Source organism: Bos indicus, chromosome 13 (assembly GCF_029378745.1).
Source record: "Bos indicus isolate NIAB-ARS_2022 breed Sahiwal x Tharparkar chromosome 13, NIAB-ARS_B.indTharparkar_mat_pri_1.0, whole genome shotgun sequence".
NCBI classification, from domain to species: Eukaryota; Metazoa; Chordata; class Mammalia; order Artiodactyla; family Bovidae; genus Bos; species Bos indicus.
Genome location: NC_091772.1, coordinates 16,238,019 through 16,260,709, shown reverse-complemented (window position 1 = coordinate 16,260,709; position 22,691 = coordinate 16,238,019). Strand labels below are relative to the sequence as shown.

Genomic DNA, 22,691 nt, shown 5'->3' with positions numbered 1-22,691 from the left:
GTTCATAGAAAAAGCAAGAGAGTTCCAGAAAAACGTCTATTTCTGCTTTATTGATTATGCCGAAGTGTTTGACTGTGTGGATCGATTCCACACACAATTTTCCAAACTGTGGAAAATTCTGAAAGAGATGGGAATACCAGACCACCTGACCTGCCTCCTGAGAAATCTGTATGCAGGTCAAGAAGCAACAGTTAGAACAGGGTGTGGAACAACAGACTGGTTCCAAATTGGGAAAGGAGTTTGTCAAGGCTGTATACTGTCACTCTGTTTTTTTAACTTATATGCAGAGCACATCAGGTGAAATCCTGGGCTCGATGAAGTAAAAGCTGGAATCAAGACTGTCAGGAGAAATATCAATAACCTCAGATATGCAGATGACACCACCCTTATGGCAGAAAGCGAAGAACTTAAGAGTCTCTTGATGAAAGTAAAAGAAGAGAGTGAAAAAGTGGCTTAAAACTCAACATTCAAAACGCAAAGATCATGGCATCCAGTCCCATAACTTCACGGCAAGTAGATGGGGAAACAGTGGAAACAATGGCTGACTTTATTTTGGGGGGCTCCAAAATCACTGCAGATGGTGACTGCAACCATGAAATTAAAGGATGCTTACTCCTTGGAAGGAAAGTTATGACCAACCTAGACAGCATATTAAAAAGCAGAGACTTTACTTTGCAAACAAAGGTCCACCTAGTCAAAGCTATGGTTTTTATAGTAGTCATGTATGGATGTGAGAGTTGGACTGTAAAGAAAGCTGAGCGCCAAAGAATTGATGCTTTGAACTGTGGTGTTGGAGAAGACCCTTGAAAGTTCCTTGGACTGCAAGGAGATCTAACTAGTTAATCCTAAAGGAAATCAATCCTGAATATTCTTTGGAAGGCCTGATGCTGAAATTTGGCCACCTGATGTGAAGAAGTAACTCACTGGCAAAGACCCTGATGCTGGAAAAGACTGAAGGCAGGATGAGAAGGGGATGACAGAGGATGAGGTGGTTGGATGGCATCACTGACATGACGGACTTGAGTTTGCCCAAGCTCCAGGAGTTGGTGATGGACAGGGAAGCTGGTGTGCTCCAGTCCATGGGGTCGCAAAGAGTCAGACATGACTGAGGGACTGAACTGAACTGATATATATACACACATACCTATATGTACACACCCATATATATACTTAAATACACACCCATATACATATATATACACGCCCCTATATACATACATATATATACACAGCCATATATATATGTATATATACATATATCTATACACACACACATATATATACACACACATAGACATATATATACACACATACCCAACCATCTGCTAAAGCAGCCTCTCCCCAAAATGGCTCCAGCAGCCCATATCCCTTTTCAAAGATTTAAAATCCACCCACACTGGTGGGAAACATAATTATCTTCACATTTGCACTTTCCCTCATCTCATTTTTGCAAGTCTCTGCAAAATACTTATCAACCACCTGACTTGATCATATTAGAGAAAGTCTAAAAGGGCAGTTTTCTTCACCTCTTCTAGACACAAGAGGTTAACCTAGTCTGAGTTTATTGGCACATTTGCGGTCTGAGAGGCCCTGACAAACTCCCCATCCAGAGGAATCATCTGGGGAGGGTGAGATGAAATGCAGATTCCCAGACCCTGCTCCCAGGGTCAGAAGCGGTGAGTGGAGCAGCCCCAGGAACTGGCACTTGCCTAGGACTCCTGTGGATTATGAGCGAAGGCGGTTTACCGGAACTGAGCCAGGCACATGGCAAAAACCAACGAAGGAGATTTTGAATTTCAGTTGATGAGTAGAAAATATCTCACTACCTCAACACTCGATTAGCAAAAAGCAGTTCTTAAGGGGTTGCTCATACCTTAAATCGCTTTCTCGCTGAGGGACACAGCTTTTATTTATTCCTCGTACCCATTCGACAAGACTTGAGCAAGCAAAGTGTGTGTGAACTCTCATACAAGTATTGTGCTCTGTGAAAACTGGCAAAGACAGGTTTTGCTTGCACTGGATGTCACCTGTAGAATCAGGGCCATGTCCGGGCCAGGCCCCGCGTGCTCAGCGCTGGTCAGTGAGGATATGAGGTTCATGGTAAAGGATGCGGCTTTTCAAAAAGCTCCCATCCAAAGTGATACACAGAGCAGACTGAGGCTGAAATGTTTACAGTATGTTTTTCTAGTGTTGACTGTGGAAAAGTTTTATTCTCTCCAGATTTTGTTTCAGAGGGCAGCAAAGAGAAAAGTCCAGGAGATGCTTGTAGTAACAACCTAAGTTGATGGTTCGAATTAAGCAATCTGGTACTTCTCCACAGACCTGATGACCTCTGGATCATCTTTGTGTCTTTTTGTTCTCTGTATGCTTGTTTTTAACAAACCTGAAGGGAAACCCCCAGGTGACAAACACTGGGTGGGCCACCATTCCCTCCCCATGTTCAAAGTGCAGAAATGTTAACCCCGAACTTTCTTTCACTTCTAACAGGGCTCCCAATTTCAAATCCAGGTTTTGTTGCTCATGTTCTAAAGCTCTCCACAAAAATTCCTGTAGTGGCAACAATGAAGGAGCTAAATAACCCAGTGGAAATGAAGCCTGCAGGTCGTGGTACTTTTGTAACATAAAAGGTATTTTCTACCTAAGCTAAAAGGCTGAAACACCTAACTTTCACCCGACAACCAAAAATACGTGGAATACCACACCTCTTTGAAACGGGAGGAAAACAGTGTAATAATGGGAATAAGAAAGACCAAGAAAGGCAATCCAAAGGAGTCAACCTTCTTTGAGAAAATTAACACACTCTGAGAACACCCACACCCTACATGTCCCATGAGAAAATGATGGCCAATAAATACAACGTCACTTGGACAGTGAGATGCGGATGTAACCGCTTGGGAGCTAGTGTGTGGGGCCACGACACAAGAGACATTATAACTGAATGTAACTGAATGCACAGAACATGAACCGCGGTCGTTTAGTCGCTAAGTTGTGTCCCATTCTTTTGCGACCCCATGGACTGCAGCCCGCCAGTGGAATTCTTCAGGCAAGAATACTGGACTGGATTGCCACTTTCTCCTCCAGGGGATCCTTCCAACCCAGGGATGGAACCTGAGTCTCCTGCACTGGTAGGTGGATTCTTTACTACTGAGCCACCAGGGAAGCCCAGAACGTGAATAACTGCTGCTAAGCCTAGAGATGCTAACTGACAGCAGATATTAACACAAGAGAAAGCGTCACAACATCCTCTCCCAAACTCAAAACCCCATCATCAGCAACTGCCCTGGTTCACTGCCAGCAGTTTTTGAAAACTTGACATTCTTCCCAAATATGAACCCCAAATAATATTACACTCATCTCATGTGTTTGACTCTTCTTTTCCTCTTCAACATTAGCTCCTGTAGAGGCACTTAAAGAACTACCTGGCTTTAAGGGAAGTCAAACACTAAACTAAAATGATCAATTACCTGAACTTCGTCAATTTGCTATGTGTTGAAAATATTTCAAATCAATTTAATACATAAAAATGATAAACTGGTATGAAGTACACAATAAATTGTCACATAAACTGTCTATAATAAGAATCACCATGATCCTAACAATAATTTAACTGCACTAAAGTGAGAAGAGTGAATCTCTAATATTTTGTCTCCAGGACTGAGGAAAGAAAACAATACACACAGAAAAATCTGAGATAATAAGAAATAAAGTGCTATTAAGATTGCTGTCACTTTCAAAGGTCAATATCCAGAGAGGGATAAAAAATCAAAACAAAACCAAAAAATTAAAAAACCCCAAAATTCAAGAAAGATCAAGAGACCGAATGAATTTTAAATTGAATTGATGAGGCGAAGGCATAATTTTGACCAATAACACCAGGTAAACAATATTCAACAGATTTTTTTTTTTTGTAATATGTAAGGTCTGAAAAAAATGGACAATCAATTTTCCGACGTGCTTCCTAACGCTAACTAATTTTCATTAATCCCAATGAAAGCACTCAGGAAAGTAAGAACAAGAGCTGCCATGAGCTGATTTACATTTCTCTGCTATAAAACCAGAAGTGGATATCCAAAGAAAAAGATCAATAATGAAGAAAGACTGTCAAAATGTTAAATACACACTAGACGCTGCTCATCATTCTTTTTAAGAATTGGGACGTTGTAGGGTCTGTTGGATTAAGCAATAAAGATGTTAAGAGGGACGAAACCAAACCACAGGTACATCTTAATGCCTCAGCTAGTTTCTCCATCTATAAAAATCAGGACACTCTTAACTGCTGTCTGTTAGCTGTAAAGCACTCTGCAAGTACAAACTGCTAAATAAATTATGACTGCCAAGGAATTCTAACCATAATGTGCTAAATAATGATGAAGAAACATGGACTTTGAACTTTAGCACTTTTTTTTTTTTTTTCCAAATTAACTGCGCAAACAAGACTCTAATCTCTCATAGTATTAGACTTAGTATGGTGTTAGGTAACAAGCTCTAGGGATTCAAAAAATCACTGAAGGGATCTTGTTTTTCCAATAGCTGTTGATTCAACTTTATAGGCAGTAATGAAAGTAAGTTTACATCCTACTTCAGTAACTGCTGAAATACCACCGTAACACCTGTGTCCACATTTTGGCTAATTCCAACTAGAGGCCATTCTACCCAAAATTCCAGCAGAAGTGTAAAGCTACTAAGCAACCACTTTTTTCAGAATTTCCTTTTATTTTAGATTGACTTTGAAATCCCAAACCATGGTTATGTTTTAAAATATTTTCTGGAAATTAGGATTTTTAGCTAGAATCACTGTTCTCTGCCCCTTCCAATCTCTTGGACTATAATATTTATTAGATGATAGGCCTATCAAAGAACACAGTGTTTTTTTAAGACTTGTTTAATGAGGAAAGAGGATAAAGATACTGGCACCAATATTATAACCTTCCAAACTTTCTAGGCCTATGGTGGTTGACCGTGTCATAAAATTTAAAATCTAAACTAGGAAAGCTAACAGGATTGTATGACTCATCTCTAACACCTTTTTTCCCATATACATCTGAAATAACTGCCAAGTGCTAGGAAACTGAAAAACAAACAAAAGACCCAAAGAATTTTAAATCACAGGAAGATGACAAAACCTTAATGATCAAATGCATTTTAATTCCTCCTCACTGTTTTAAGTCCACAAGCTAATCAAACTTCTGCTTATGAAGTGTATTGTTCTGTGAATTATCTGGATGATTATAAATAAAATGAAGCTATGAAGAACAGTTTAAACCAGGGGCCCCTAACCCTTGGGATGATCTGCAGTCAAGCCAATACAGTAATAGAAATAAAGTGCGCAATAAGTGTAAGGCACCTGCATCATCCTGCAACCATTACTCCCCCAGTCCATGGAAAAACCGTCCTCCATGAAACCGGTCCCTTGTGCCAAAAAGACTGGGGACTGCTGGTTTAAACACCACTAAACAAACAGGTCTGCTGCTGCTGCTGCTAAGTCGCTTCAGTCGTGTCCGACTCTGTGCGACCCCATAGACGGCAGCCCACCAGGCTCCCCCATCCCTGGGATTCTCCAGGCAAGAACACTGGAGTGGGTTGCCATTTCCTTCTCCAATGCATGAAAGGGAAAAGTGAAAGTGAAGTCGCTCAGTTGTGTCCGACTCTTCGCGACCCCATGGTCTGCAGCCTACCAGGCTCCTGTGTCCATGGGATTTTCCAGGCAAGAGTACTGGAGTGGGGTGCCATTGCCTTCTCCAACAGGTTTACATTCTGTTTATTATATATTTGGGGAGATAGTCATGTCCAGTTACTATTTTAAGGAAAACCTAAACATCTGTGAAAGAAACCAAAGTAAAGGGTATGATTCACATTAAAACACAAATATATAATTCTGTCCTGTTAACAACCAAGACCTCAAATACCAGTTTTAGTGACTCATATTAATTTAATTTTGACATTAGCTTGTATAATCAGAGATGTAAAAAGACCACTGTGTTCCAAACATAATTTCACACCAGCATCTCATTTCATGAAACTATTAGTCAAGACGAGAGCCTCTGAATGAATTTACCTTTGATTCGTTTCACTTATTTAAGAATGCTGAATAATTAAGACAGCTGAAACACGAGGAAAGCGAAGCAGGCACACTGGGCAGTGCTGCAGCCGTCGGCCCCGCCCGCTCCCGGGGGACCCCGGATTCAGAACCATCAGGACTGCGAGTACCTTCTAGGCGGAGCCACATCAGCCTCCCCTTCACAGCTATGACGGAGGCCACACAGAGCTCGCCTGGGTTTCTGGGGTTCACGGCTTCAAGCTTCATGTTCTTCGTGAATCCCCGACTGAACGATGTCTGGAAGAGAAAGAGAACGGACACTGAGCCAGCAGATGCCACAACGAGAAAATGCTCAGCGAGAGCAGAGCCAGCTGGCGCAGCAGAAATGCACACACATGCACACGCAATCAAGTGCACACGCATATATGTGCACATGCATGCAAGTGCACAGATCGTACTAAGAGAGGTGAGTTCACACGCTTATTTCCCCATCACCCATGAGGAAAGAACCACACATGCTTCATTTGTGTCCCAGAAAAGAGACCTCTGCTTGGCTCACAGCAGGTGCCTAATAATTTCTCATTTTCCAGCTCTGTGTGCATCCCTCCGACCCCAGGATCACTGTGATGCCAATCACTTCTCTTCCCTGTACTCCTCACTCATATCACACCGGGTACATTTCAGGGTGAAAGGAGGCCGCAATCTCCACCCGGCATCACCTCCTTCAGCACAACATCTGTCCTCCAGTTTGTTTTTGTTGTTGTTTTTATTTTTTTAACTAATTATTTACTTTACTTTGCAATATTGTATTGGTTTTGCCATTCGTTGACTTGAATCCGCCATGAGTGTACATGTGTTCCCCATCCTGAACCCCCCTCCCACCTGCCTCCCCATCCTATCCCTCTAACTGCAGGTCTGCTGGTGCTGGCCTCCCAGTTTCCTTTTATCTGAAATGGTCCTTATTTTCCCTTTGATCCTTTTATTTTTATTTACTTTTGAAATTCACTTTTAAAAATACACATAGAGGGAAATCCATTCTTTTCAGTGTGATGTCCTAGGAAGGCAGGACTGTCAGATGGACGCATGCAATCATGCAGCCATAATCACAGTCAAGACACAGAACAGGGCCGTCACCTGCAAAGAGGCCTGGCACTGGGACTCTGGCGATCAGTCCCTCTAGGACCCCCAACTCCTGGACCACTGGATCTATTTTCTGTTACTGTAATTCCACTTTTCCTCTAACACCATCTAGGGAGACTACTGTGCTAGGGAGCCTTGCAAGTCTGGCCTTTTTCACTAAGCAAAGTGTTATTTTAGAATCAGTCATGCTGCCACAGGACTGGCACCTCATTCTACTTCATGCTGACTGGTATCTACAGAAGAACCACGGTTTGTCTATCCAGCTACCAGCTGGAGGGCAGCTGAGCGGTTTCCAGGCTTTGGTAGTTGTGAACAAAGCCACGATGAACATTTAAGGACAAGTTTTTGTGTGAATCTAAGTTCACTAATATGCTCAGGCTGCCATAGCAAATACCACAGGCTGGGAAACTCAAACAAGAGAAATATTGACTCATGGTTCTAGAAGCTAGAAATCCAAGATTAAGTCGTCAGCAAGGTGAATTTCTTCTGAGGCCTCGCCATCTTCTCCGTGTCTTCACACCGTCTTCCTGCCATGCGTGGGGTCTGTGTCCTCATCTCCTTTTCTTACAAGGACACACGTCATGGTGGATAAAGGCCCATCCACAAGACCTCACATTACCTAGTTAATTCCCTAAATACTCTAACTCCAAGTAGTCAACATTTCGAGGTGCTGAGAATTAGGACTGTAACACATGAATTCTGTGGGGACAAAATTCAGTCTCTAACACTAAGGTCTCATGTCTCTAGGGAAAGAAGGATTGCAGGGCCATAAGATAAATGCAAAAGTCTGTTAAAAAAAAAAAAATGGGATGACCACTCCTGCACGCCTTTCTTCCGGGCACCCGCCTCCCTCCAGAATCTGCCTGCTTATGTTCATTCTCCACAACTCTCAGGTGCCTGTTTTGGTATTCCGTCCAGAATTTACAGTTGCTGTCTGCAGGAGGATCAAGTCAGAACGAGCTTACTCAGCCTATGCTAGAAGCAACACTCCCTCCTAATATTTCAAAATAAATATGAAACTTTCCCCAAATTACCCACTACTTACAAGTTTTTTATCTGAAGTTACAATATTGTATAAAGACATCTAATTTGAAATATATAAACTGAGATAAACAGGCTCCTGTAAGTAAGAGAGATTACATCTTGATGTGACTTGTAGAAGGAAAACAAGGTAATTCATATTTCCATTTTTTTTTAAAATGGACGTTAAGTTGAAAATGCAATTAAATCTTTATGTTACCAGAACTAAATTATCCAATGTGTGTGTTAAGAAACCCATTTGCTCCTTTCCTTTATGTTTCTCTGGAAATGAAGAAATCCTAGGTTGGCTGTTTTTCTGCAAGTCATCCTGCCAGGTTCATGACTATTAGGTATTAAGCTTCTTTTTGATGACATGACCTGATAGGCTGCCTGAAAAGTCTCTAAGTCAGTTAAAATGCATTTTATCCTACTTAATAAGGGAAAGCTACAACCGTATAACCAACTTCATTTTAGCTCACTGCAGGAGGGAATTTATAAAGGACCAATAGCAAAACTGTTAGCTGTGACTTTATTCTACTAAGTATTTGGCTGTGTCGATCCATCTCAGAACCATCTCGGATTTTCAAACATCCCCAGGGCAATATCCTCCACACACCCACTTCCGCATTACCCCTCCTCTAGTACACACAAGATGTGGAATTAAAAAGTGAATTCACAATAAGCATGCCATTCAAGAGCATGTGTAGCCTGCTAACATCATCCAGCAAGGTCCCAATATGCAACGCACGTGCCACCAGGCAGATACCCACGCTGTCGATTAAATAAACAGACAACCAGACACAAAGTTGGGGGGGGGCACCTTGATAACAAGTGCATTCCTAATTAAAACGCCAGTGTTTTCATTAATACAGATCTCATCTTGGTATGCTGAATCCTGAAACCTCAGAGGCCACCTGGGGACACAGCTCCTAACTGCCCATAAAGATCCATTTGAACAACGGCTGGCAGAGGGCAGATAAAAAGATGCCTTGAGGGAAGCATGTTGTCCTGGAAGAAATAACTTGCCGAATCCAAAACGAGACGGGGACGTGAAGGTTTTCTTTCCACGGCTAAAAAGTTGGGGAAGGACGATCTTCCGTCTGGAAGAAAGCATGGCCTCAGAAGGGTCGGAGGATGTGATGAAGAGTTTCCACAATTAAATGAAAGGCAATGAGGCCAGTAGATTCCATGACTAGTGATATCAACACAGCACAGAGTCCAGTAAGACTCCAATGGACTTAACACGCCTTCAGGGCTGACCAGCTGCTGTCCTCTGCTGGCTGGTCGCACAGCTGTCTCCACACCCACCCCCACACACACATACACACACACCATACAGCTCTGTCAATGCCGTGAAAGGCAACGTCACCCGGTAGGAGTTCACCGGATCACGTATGGAGCCCTGATTTCCAGCCCTGCCACAGATGTGTTTCGGTATTTATGAGCACAAGCTGACCTCGTCATCAACCTACTTAATTTTCCCAAATCTGATTCTGATTTATGCTCAGTATTGAGCCTCTCTCTATTAAGCCAGCTCTTCCCAACAGAAAGGGCTGCCAACCGAGTCCCTGGAGGATGAATTATCCTGAGGCAGCAATGAATCAGCAGCTCTGGGAGCACGTGCTGGAAAACACGGCTTCAGTGTGGGAGCGTGACACTCTGCAGTAGGCACAGTCCCCAGTGGGAGGGCCAAGTCTTCGTTCTTAGCATAAAAAATGAACTTTCATAACTAAATGCATGTTCAACTTATGAGGCTAAACCTTTGTGTCTCATTCTCAAGATGGAGATGATTCACATCCCTTTTCAGTTTCTATGTTTCAATGAATACTTTATAAACTATGTTGTACAAGAAACTCCTATAACTAAGCAAGTACACATGTTTGAACACACATACAGTTACTTCATGTGTCACTGTGCCAAAAAGGTCTATTTGAATAGGTAGTTTAAAGTAAGCACAGCAGAAAAGTGTTGGATTTAGTATCTTATTACTTTAATCCAATAAAGAAATTTAGGAACATAATTTAACATTATTTCTCTGGGGCAGAGAATCTCCTACTCCATGAACTTATCAATATTATACTCCATGGACTTCCCTGGCAGTCCAGTGGTTAAGACACCACACTCCCAATGCAGGGGGCACAGGTTCGATTCCTGAGCTGGGAACTACAATCCCACATGCCACACTCTGTTGTTGGTTAGGTGCTCAGTTGTGGCTGACTCCTTTGCAACCCCATGGACTGTAGTCTGCCAGGCTCCTCTATCCATGGGATTTCCCAGGCAGGAATACTGGAATGGGTTGCCAGTTCCTTCTCCAGGGGATCACCCCAACTTAGGGACTGAAGCCACATCTCCTGCATTGGCAAGTAGATGCTTTACCACTGAGCCATAAGGGAAGCCACAGTTAACAGCCCTGGTGGCTGGCTGTGCACCAAAATCTGTCCTCCTCCTGCCAGCGTCCAGGCTCAAGGTGGGGGAGCAGTCGCCCGACCAGGGCACACTTCCCAGTCTCGTGGCATCATGCCACCGAGTGACTACTTCTCCACAATGGAAGGTGACAGAAGTAATACGTAATGTGCATCAGTATCAAACTCAGCGTCTAGAACCAAGGTTCTCCTCTCCCGGCTCTCCCTTTCCTATCTGCTCACTAGACTCAGATGGCCAAGCCAAGCACAAGCCTAGCCCAAGGCTCAGCACAAGGAGAACCACCTGCTGATTGGTAACAACCTGGACCATCCACCGGGGAGAGAGAAACTTAACGACACGTTTCGTCTCCAGTCTGCTACAACAGCCCAGCATCACCCCAACCGATACAGCTGGGAAAAAACCAACACGAAGTCTAGGATCCTGCGGTGCAGGGTGGCACTCTAAGCCCACCATGGTCAATAAACAGGAAGCAACTTACACAGCGTGTGCAACACAAGGTGGGTAACATACATGAGAAAACGAGCAGCACGCAGCAGGCGTCTTACGTTTCTGAAGCAGAAGGGAGGTGCCTCCTCGGTCCCGTGCTGTTTGTGATAGTCTGCCCAGTCGAAGTCCTGGCCGGAGTAACCTGCGTGACAAAACACAGATCCAACCCGTCAACTGCGCCCCGTCTCAGACCACAGAAGAGCGTTGCAGGGCGTTAGGGTTAAGGTACGAAGCGGGGCAACTCTAGCTCCTCTCAAAAGGTGAGGCCCTTTCTCAAGTGTGACAACACATCGTATCTTATGAGGGTTGAATGAAACACTGGTGTGACAACACATCGTATCTTATGAGGGTTGAATGAAACACTGTAGAAACTGTAAAGCTCCAAATACAGGTAAGGTACACCCCATCACCATAATTCAGGGCCTGAAATCAGATGAAGGAGGGTATCTGCCCACATCATCACAGGCCGAGAGGGAGATCTGCTTTGGGGAGAGCAGATGAGAGTGTCACACAAAACACACGCGCACGAGGCACTGTGCAAGAACACAGGAACGTGCCTTCATATCAGCTCTGAGCTCCCTTGAGCTCAACCGCGAGATTCTATCAGAAAACACCGCTAGAGAGGAATAATCTTTAAGGAGCAGCAGAAGGTAAGACAAACAGCAAAAGATTAAGTTGAGATTGTAGCAAGAAAGCCTCCACAGATCTGGACAGGGGGAGGAATACTCATCAATTGCCTTCGAATTGATGAAAAAGGAAGGAAAATGAGGACCCGAGAAGGTGGGCCTCTCTGGGGGAAGTTTTGTGGGCACATCTGAGATGCTGAGGAGTTTGAGAACCAACTATTCATATGTACTAAATTTAATGTGTTTCTTTATTCATTTCATCGAGGGGTGGGGAGAGCTACATAATTATACAATATATATACAGACCCATCATGACCACCAGGACAAGACATGTGAGAAGTTTAAAATGTAAAACAAGAAATGTTGAGTGTATGACTGAACCTAGGGAGGAAAATATCTCTTAATGTGAGTGTCATCTGCGTTTCCTATAAACACAGGAAGACAACTGGAAAAAAAAAAACAAAACAGAACCAATAGGGATTAACTGAAAGTGTACAAATGTCCCTATAACCATCATTTTCAGTTCTCTCTTCACTGATCCAAGTATATAAAAAATAAATCTGTAAGGGATTTCTTAAGTATATTCTTAACCCAAGCCCCCCGATTTCTTTGCCCTGTATCATCATAAATTCTGCACCTGCAAATTCACTTCACGTGGGGAATTCTGTTACTAAATCCCACAGCTGCAGAGACTACAGAAATTCCCACATTGAAGAAACTCAAGATACTGTTTGCTTCCAACTTACATGCATACAAAATAGTATACTTTTCATTAAGTAAGCTGCAGTTACTCAATTCTTTTAAAGATGAGGGTGAGGGTTAACCAAGAAGGCAGCCATCTCCCTGGTCTGGGGACTGACCCCTTGACCCTCCCCTGCCCACCATCAGTGGCAGAGCCTCTCCCCACCCACCTTGCTCCTGAGATGTCCCTACAATGAGTGACAGTTCCTCAAGCAAGAAGATGAGACGTCTCAGAGTCCTAAGATGCTGGGAACTCTGCAGCTAGTTATGAAGATGCTCCGCACGTTCTTCCACGTGCCCTTCCCCCCAGAGCTGCCCCTCCAGCCAGAGGGCTCTGGCACTAGAGGTTTCTGGAAGCATCCAAATCAACTTTCTTCTGACTATTCATAAACAAAACGAAATGTGTCTTAAGTAAGGTACTGCCCAGTTTCTTTACCATCAAGGTAATCTTCCACTTCGAGTACTTTCTCTGGGACTGTTTTGGATCAAATCCTTGCATGAATATATAAGAATGGAAGAATTTACTAAAAGACGCCTAAAAGCCAGTGAGAAGTCACTAAAAGCTGGTGAGACATCCCCTCGCTGAACAAAAAGTACTGAACCAGGAAGGAGAACTAGATTAAGACCCAGTTCTAACGGGACTGGAATGAACCAAGGTCAGAGTAAATTAAGTCTTCTGTACCTGACTTTCCCTACCTCTAACCCAAAAAAGGAAGAAACGATCGTCAAAGTCTCCTCAGGTGGTGGTTTAGTGGTTAAATCGAGTCCAACTCTTGCAACCCCATGGACTACAGCCCGCCAGTCACCCCCACCCACTGGATTTTCCCAAAAATGCTGGAGTGGGTTGCCATTTCTTTCTTCAGGGGATCTTGTGAACCCAGGGACTGAGCCCGCACCTTCTGCACTGCGCGTGGATTCTTTACCGACTGAGCCACCAGAGAAACCCTAAGTCTCCTCTAGCTGTAGCATTACCTGCCTCAGAGCCACTATTACTACTTATGACTGCCACTTAGGATACTCTCCCTTCCCTCTGTGGTGAATTTCCATCTCTTCTCCTAGAGAAAAGTGCAACGGGTGGAAGAGAGGTTACACAGCAAGACATTCCCCAGAAGAGCTCGCAGCCGAACAGCTGGAGACAAGCTGAGCCCTGCCACAGAAGGGCCCTGCTTGTTCAGGGCCAGGGCGGACTGGCTGTGTTAAAATCAAGATCTCCTTTCGTTCCATTTCTCTTCCCTGGACCTCTGCTGCACTCTGGGTTAGTTTGTGAGCAAAGGAAAATCTCATCAAGATAGGAGGGTAAAGGGAGAAGGGAGAAATGGGGGGGGGGGAACTATCATAAATGAATAGCAAACCATTTTCTGAAATAACATCAAATTTAGGTATTCTGTTTGGTTAGCATCTTGTTCAGATAAAACTTTACAACTTAACAGATCACCTCTATTCCTCATACAGACACTTTTACCTGGGTGTTCGATTACATTCATAACCACCAACTTCTAATGGATTTCAATCCTCTCCATAAACGCTGGACTCAAGGTTTCTTGGACCTGCAATCAGTCCTTCTATACCCAGTTGCCAAGACTGTGGGGAGCGATTTTTATTCTACTAATTTCAGGATATATCCAAGTTTTTCTGGGTACCCGAGCAATAAGTCGTTATCCTGCCCCCAGAACTCCTTTCCTTGAACATTTGAACAGCTTCAACTTCTCCTCCTTCTCTTAAGAGAACTTCATTCACTGTCTCACTTGAAATTCTTCTCCTTTGGACTGATAATGAGCTTGCTTTGTAAGGCATTTTTGTGACAGCTCAGAAAATAACTGCTACATTAAAAAACAAACTGCTGTGGCTCGTATAATAGAGACAACAGGGGTCAATTATACTCATTAATCAACAAAGACAGAACAAGAAGTACTAAGGCTTAACCGCAGCCAGGAAAGCATGTTTTAAACCCAGGAGGGAGGAAAATAGCAGAGAGGAAAAGAAAATAAAAGGAAATCAAAACCCCCTGGGCTATTAAATTTTGCAATAAGCTCCCATCAGAGACTGTTGAACCTCCAACACTAGGGTTATTTAAGCTTTAATTAGTGTTTATTCTGTATGAAGTTCCAACTGTTACAGGTCCAGAAGGAAACAGGTCGATGACCCATTTCCTTATGATACAAATTAATTGACATAAAACAGCTCCACTTGCTAACATTTACTACTGGCTGTGCAAGTGGACAATTCTTCTGAAATAGAACTTAGCAGTAAAAACGTCCATGAACGTTGACACAACAATTTCATTTCTGGGAATGTAGCCCATAAAAACAAACCCCCTCAAACTTATAAAATGTGATTCATGAAGATGCAATGGCATTATTAGTGATAATTCTGAGGATAAAAAAAATACTTTTATATCCGAAAATAGAAAATGATATGAAACTTAGCTGAGTCCGTGGAAGTTCATGCAGGCATGAAAACTGAATCTAGTTTATTTTTTTAAAAAAATTCATGAAAAAATGATTATTGTGGGTTTAGATGAAAAGACTGCTGTAACCATATACAGAATTATCAAACTGACATTAAAATATGCAAAGAAAAGGACTAGAGGAAATGTAAGAAAAACTTACTAGGAAATATCAAAATCATTATCTGAGTGGTAGAACTTCTGGATACTTTTTCTTTTACCTCTTTGCGTTTTCTAAATTTTCACTCATGTTCATGAATTATTTCAATAATAAAAACATGTTGAAGGCACAGCATCTTTGCTATCAAAGCACCAACCAGTTCAGTAATACAATGTGTCAGCCTTCCACTTCTCCTTTACTAACAGAATCTGGACTGTATCCAATTACAAGAGAAAGTTACCTCTCTCACCACCGCAGGAAGTGAACCGTGACAACCCTGAGGCACTCACGGCGTCTTCTGTCCCTTGCCAGTGACTTGGGATGGCGGGGAAGGCCAAGGCTTTAAAAAAAGATTTCTCTCTCTCAAAAAAAATTTTTAAAGGGACCACAGGGGTAAAAGCTCCTATTCTGTGTTCTTTTTTAAAAAAGAGCAATCCCTGCCTTTGAAATCCACCACCTCCCTCCATATTTTTAGTTGACATTCATTTTCACAACCTTTCAAGCTGCCAATCTTGAAAATTTACACATTCATTTCCAATTGAATTAATCTGTTTTTACATTCATGGAATAGCGCAGAAAAAGAAAAAAGAAAAACAAAGAAAGATGGGGGAGGGAAACAAGTAAGTCCAGTTAGTATAAACACCAGCCTTATCCAAAGTCCTTATCTTTTAGAATAAATGTTGAGAAGTATTTAATGCATGGAAGGTCACAGTGTGACATGCACACTCCTAAGTCGGGAGTCAGGCTCAAAGTGTTATTCTGATTCATAAACAATGTTAGGAGATATAGATATGTCCCCAGGATGGAGTCTGATATCGTATAAACGTCAACTGTCAAAGGCGAAACTAGCTTAAGAATCTTAAAGAACAAAGTAAATTCAGGGATACGTGAGCAAGAGGGATGCTTAGCTTGCAACAATCAGGAATGTTTTCAGATGTTAAAAATCCACCCAAAGAGTGGGGAGACCTGATGGCAACCGGGATGAGCACGGTCATGATGGTATCTAGTCAGATCTTGAGAATATGGACTGGATTCACGACAGATCACATGGGGGTGTGAAATAGAAGAGTCAAGGTCGACTGGGTCTCCAAAAATATCTACACTGCTCTATTTCATTGTTTAAAAAGCTGAATCAAATATGGAAAAATGGTAGCCCTCTTTTCAATCAAAGTGGGAGGTCCATGAATGTGTTTATTATTGTCTGCCCCCACTGGAATGTCTGAAATAGGAGACGACAGTCAATGTCTGAGGAAAAGAGAATACCAATTGGGGTTCATCACCGTGTATCTTAATAATCATTGAAAAATACCTCTATTTCTTAAACTGTGTTCTGTGTCTACTAAGATGGCCAAATAGGAGAGACGAAGTGCAAAGATAATTGATTTACTTTAGCTTTTGCTTGCACATTTTCCAGCAGAAATATACAGGCTTCACATGCTCTGCAAAGATCCCCTGGGGGGTGTGATTCTGTGCCTAACCTTGGATGTTATGCACCAAGGAGGTTAATGAAATGATTTAAACACAGCAAGTCACGGTTGATAACCTATATGCATTTTTGCCTTCTTGATTTATTTATTTGTTTGATCCCCTTTCAAAGTGGCTATGACACTGAATCTCTTTGTTGGGCTGCAACGAATGCAGTAAAATTGCCAAGATTCTGTCCTTTGCTTACCAAGAAAGCACCTGCTCAAATGGAGCCAACACTAAAAAATTTCGATCCATTCTAGCTTAGACTATTTATATCTGGAATCTGGCGACAGATTTTTTTAAATAGGAATGGAGTCAAAATAATGTGAATAGGGACGTATGTTGTCTGCACATCTCCTGTGTCACCAGGTGTCTTGTTTCATCAGCTGTTTCACACTGGGGAATGAGTGCATTACTCTGTTTTGGGATTAGACCTGTTGTAATTCAATGCAGTGTTTATGGTTCTACCAGAAATCTAAACAATGTAATGCTTTCATGGAAAACATACCTACAAGAAAACATATGAACTCGTTTTCAACGTGTATTATAAATCTTGGGTTTCCATGGTAAAGAATCAGCGGTAAAAAATCCGCCTGCCAATGCAGGAGATGGGAGTTCGATCCCTGGGTCAGGAAGATCCCCTGGAGAAGGAAATGGCAACCCACTCCACTATTCTTGCCCAGGAAATCCCATGGACAGAGGAGCCTGGCGGGCTGCTACAGCCCACGGGATTGCAAAAGAGCAACTAAACACGACAACAAAAATAATAAATCCTACACACTCTCAGAATTCAAGTTAAAAACAACAAACTTTCATACATTATTAAAGCAAATAAGGGTGCTGGAAAGCATCCGACAGCATGATTGCCAGATCAGGTGCTGATGTGTAAGGCACGTAGCAAGTTATCTCAAGCAACCATAAAATCATCACTACCGAGACCGCCAGCATCTCTCAATTTTAATTCACTTTAATTAAAAAAAAAAAAATACTTTACTACATATATGACACATGTAAATACATAGTCAATATGGTGTCCCCAAGCGGTGTTAAGTGTTAGTCACTCAGTCGTGTCCAACTCTTTGCAACCCCATGGACTGTAGCCTTCCAGGCTCCTCTGTCCATGGAAGCCCCAAGTGGTAAGGGAGTTCAATAATTAAAGCTGTATCTTTGTTATAACTGCAAACATTTGGAACTTGATTCCCTAGAGCTTAAATTCTCCAAATGCTTTGACACAAAAGACCATTCCAGTCAGGGGAAAGTCATGGTCCACTGACATGGCTCAGCCCTGCATAAGGCCACCAAAATGCCCTCAAATTACTGAGGAGGGCGGATTTTACAAAGTATCAGGGAGAGAAAACAGCAATAAAGGGTGGTTATACAGAAAACACAGTCAACTTGGGATCTTAAGATGGGGTTTTATGTCAATTCAGCCCCAAGACTTAAAAAAAACTTAAAAAACCATTTAACACAACTAAACTTCAATTTCCCCACATATATAATGATTGGAGGTGATGAGATAATCTCTAATACCACTTTCAGTTATAAAAACCCTTTTATAATAATATGTGATCATTTTGAATAAATAAAACATTCATGTAGAGCAAATAGAAAATAAAAAAATAAAAAGACTTAAAAACTATTCTGTTAAAAGTCTGGTTCCTAGCTGCCCTGGTCGCCACCTCCATACCTTACGCTCCCAAATACAAGTCATCATTTTCATTAATTTCTTACGTAATCTTCCAGACTCTCTTTACAAGAATATGTGCAAACATAAATACACATCCTGGGACTTCCCTGGTGATCCAGTGGTTAAGAATCCACCTTCTAATGCAGGCAAATGTGGGCTCAACTATGATCTCGCATGCCACAAGAGCAACTAGACCCATGCTACACGACCAGAGGAAAATCTGCTCACTGCAACCAAGACCCAATGCAGCAATACATAAAGAAACATTAAAATATATACCCTTACTAGCCTCTTTTCTAGCAAAAAAGGCATGGTACTATAACCCATTGATCAGCCCACTCACAGCACACCTTGTAGAGCATCTCATGTCAATACGAAGAGATCTGCCTCATTCTTTTCAACAGCTGTACAGTTTTCACTATACAAACATCCAAAATCGAGTTAACCAACCCCACACAGAGAGTCACTTGGATTTTCCCAAGTCTTTTGCTATTACACATCATGCTGCAAAAATAACCAAACTTTTATGCATATTATCAGTACATTATAAGTTTAGGAGAAATTCCCAGAAGTGGAAATGCTAAGTCAACAGCTAAATGCATCTGTAATTTTGGTAAAACTTCCCAAACTGTCTTGCATACAGTTGGCACCTACCTGCATTCCTGCCAGCAAGTCTGAGAGAACCCGTCCCTCCATACTCCATCAAAACAGACCCGCTTCTTCCTTTCTCTTTTGGATATCCACCTCATCTGAGAAATCGTGCCATCTCAGTATGACTTTACTGGGCATTTCTCTTCTTATGATGAGTTCACGTAAAAGGCATGATTCTATGATCATTAAGTATCTACTCGTATTTATAAACCTATGTAAGTTTTCTTCTCACTGGATTATATGTAACAGCTCTACCATCTCAAGACAACAGTCCTACAGCCAAAAGACAACGCGTAAAGATTACCTCAGATATGCAGATGACATCACCCTTATGGCAGAAAGTGAAGAGGAACTAAAAAGCCTCTTGATGAAAGTGAAAGAGGAAAGTGAAAAAGTTGGCTTAAAGCTCAACATTCAGAAAACTAAGATCATGGCATCTGGTCCCATCACTTCATGGCAAATAGATGGGGAAACAGTGGAAACAGTGTCAGACTTTATATTTCTGGGTTCCAAAATCACTACAGATGGTGATTGCAGCCATGAAATTAAAAGACACTTACTCCTTGGAAGAAAAGTTATGACCAACCTAGATAGCATATTCAAAAGCAGAGACATTACTTTGCCAACAAAAGTCCGTCTAGTCAAGGCTATGGTTTTTCCAGTGGTCATGTATGGATATGAGAGTTGGACTGTGAAGAAAGCTGAGTGCCAAGGAATCGATGCTTTTGAACTGTGGTGTTGGAGAAGACTCTTGAGAGTCCCTTGGATAGCAAGGAAATCCAACCAGTCCATCCTAAAGGAAATCAGTCCTGGGTATTCATCGGAAGGACTGATGCTAAAGCTGAAACTCCAATACTTTGGCCACCTCATGTGAAGAGTTGACTCACTGGAAAAGACCCTGATGCTGGAAGGATTGGGGGCAGGAGGAGAAGGGGACGACAGAGGATGAGATGGCTGGATGGCATCACCGACTCGATGGGTATGAGTTTGGGTGAACTCCGGGAGTTGATGATGACAGGGAGGCCTGGTGTGCTGCGATTCATGGGGTTGCAAAGAGTCGGACATGACTGACCAACTCAACAGAACTGAACTGAAAGATTACTGATGGATCACTTCTTGCTTTAAGGGTTTAAAAAATGATTATCACTGAGATTTTCTTATTGTCAGATACTAATCACCATTACTCAGTATTTACAAATGATAAATACCAACATTCCTCCTAGAAAAGATATGCTTCAATTTCAACAGTGGAAGGAACAGTCTGGAAGACTACATGAAGACAATTTCATTTTACCAAATATCACAAATACTTAGGTGACAGAGAAGTGATAATTATGGCTGAAGGGTAGGTATAAAAAGCTTAAGATATAAAAAATATTTAATATTATAAAAAAATTTGTACCATCATTTCACTGCACATTTAAGAGTTCAACCATATTAATATAAAACAATTTTCTTAATATCATAAAATGAAATTATCAAAATAGGCACATCCATTTTACTAGTCAAGCTCTAAGCTATGTGAATAATCTCTTTTCGGAAACATATTTAAAAATTCTCAAGACCCTGGTAAATGTTAAACCTCTACCATCCATCAAACATCCAAAATGCAGATATAAATGTTTTTCCTATTTTTTTAAACTATGTGAGGAAATACCCAACTCATTTTTTTTTTTTTAATTCTTAAATAGATCCTATTTTTCTGGGAACACTCAAAATTTGTCAAGTCGAACCAAGCAACATTTTAGATATCTGTGACATTTTTCTTCAATGACAAGAGACTCATCTGCACACACACACTTTGATTAGAAGTTGGGAAGAAACAAAGACGGCCAGAGGGCTTTCCAACTCTACAACTGGCCAGCTGCTGACATTTCACAGAAGGAAAAGACTTCTCTTGCCTGAACCAGCAGATGGTTCATAACATAGAACTTGGGCTTCCCAGGTAGGACTAGTGGTAAAGAACCCGCCTGCCAATGCAGAAGACATAAGAGATGCAGGTTCGATCCCTGAGTCAGGAAGATCCCCTGGAGGAAGACATGGCAACCCACTCCAGTATCCTTGCCTAGAAAATCCCCATGGAGAGAGGAACCTGGTGGGCTGCAGTGCATAGGGTAGCAAAGTCAGACACAACTGAAGCAACTTAGCATGCACGCAAACACCATAGAACTTGTACTGTCACGTAAAGAATTATAAGAACACTGGGTTTGTATCACGTCTTTGATTCTATACAGCAGAGGTTCCCAACCTTTTTGGCACCAGGGGCTGGTTTCATGGAAGACAATTTTTCCATGAACCAGGGGTAGGGGAATGGTTTCTGGATGACTCAAGTAAATTACATTTATTGTGCACTTTATTTCTATTATTATTACATCAGCTCCACCTCAGATCATCAGGCATCAGATCCCCGCGGTCAGGGATCCCTGCTATAGAGTATCTGTGGGGTACCAGGGGTGCCCCCATTTACGAGTCTTGAAAACTGAGGCACACTGATTTGTAGAGTCATCCACAGGCACCTAAATGGACACAAAAACAGAGGGCACGTGATCCTAATCTTCACCACCAACAACTGAGCAAAGAGTCAGGAGCCCGACCGCCTGTCCTGTTACTAAGCGTGGGGTCCTGGGCAGGTTACATAAACTCCCTGGAACTAAGTCTCCTTGTAGGGAAATCCTCATTTTGAGGACTCAGTGAATTTGGCACTGGAAACAGGGGAAGCAGTGTTTTGGAGAAACATTATAATCAGGCTGAATTCCATTACTGCAGAAGTTTAATGAGAAGAAGCAAGGGCCGAGATGGAAACAATTCAAAAGCATCTCTTCCGTGGGGCTGACACTGGAGGATGAGTTAGGATGAAAGCCCAGCAAAGTATAGTCATTCCACAGTGAGTGCGGTGCAACACAACTGATGTCCATATAACCCAATCTCCGGAGATCTGAAGAGATGAGCACAAAAGTCCTGTTTTATTTGAGATTATCTGTCAAAATCTCCCTGGAACTTTAGCTCTTTATTCTTGTTTTTTTCTCTTCCTTCATTCCCTTTCTTTTCCTATCCATCTTCTCACCTTTCATCTCTCTGCATCCTCCCTGGATAAACCTGAGAACTACAAGGACAAGAAATCACATCTGTAAAGCACAGCACGGTACTCAGCGATACAATGGTTTATGGATCTCAATTTAAGAGGACTGGAACGCAACCTGGTTCCCAACTTAATTACTGTCATGTCTTATGGAAACAAAGCGCTGAAAATCTGAGAGCAACTGGGCTCTGGGGGAAAGTCAACTTATTGGAAATACCGTTTTAAAGAAATGTTTCATTAGTAGGTTGCTGCCTTTTTAAAGCCACAGCTCAGACACGTTCAAGTTTTTAATCCCAATCACTTGGCAATTCTGTACCCTCTCAACACACAGCAGAAACACAGCTGCCAATCATACAATAACAGAAGGGTAGCAATGTTTCACAGAGGAGCCCAGGGCCACATACCTCCCCAGGGGATGGAGCTGTGTGTGTGTACACATGTGGGTGCTAAGTCACTTCAGCGTGTGACCCCATCGACTGTAGCCCGCCAGGCTCCTCTGTCCATGGGATTCTCCAAGAAAGAGTACTGAGTGGGTTGCCACGTACTCGTCCAGGGCATCTTCCTGAGCCGGGTATCAAACCTGCATCTCTTCTGTGTCCTGCATTGGGAGGTGGGTTCTTTACCGCTAGCAGCACCTGGGAAGCCCCAGGGAGCTGTAACAGACCCTACGTCAAGCTAACCAAGAAACACACTGTCTCCCACTGCATCCGCAATGTTTATGGCATAA

At 42.3% G+C, this 22,691-nt stretch overlaps 1 protein-coding gene across 4 annotated transcripts in view; it reads right to left on the bottom strand.

Moving 5' to 3' along the window:
- SFMBT2 (Scm like with four mbt domains 2) overlaps nucleotides 1-22,691 on the bottom strand; it is a 176,005-nt gene that overhangs the window by 42,916 nt on the left and 110,398 nt on the right. For all 4 annotated transcript variants that reach the window (XM_070800761.1, XM_019972925.2, XM_070800760.1 and 1 more), the window contains 2 exons: nucleotides 11,167-11,249; nucleotides 6,208-6,334 (listed from right to left, as the gene is read on the bottom strand). In XM_070800761.1, coding sequence (XP_070656862.1) covers nucleotides 6,208-6,334; nucleotides 11,167-11,249 — 210 coding nt within the window. The remainder of the gene's footprint in view (nucleotides 1-6,207; nucleotides 6,335-11,166; nucleotides 11,250-22,691) is intronic.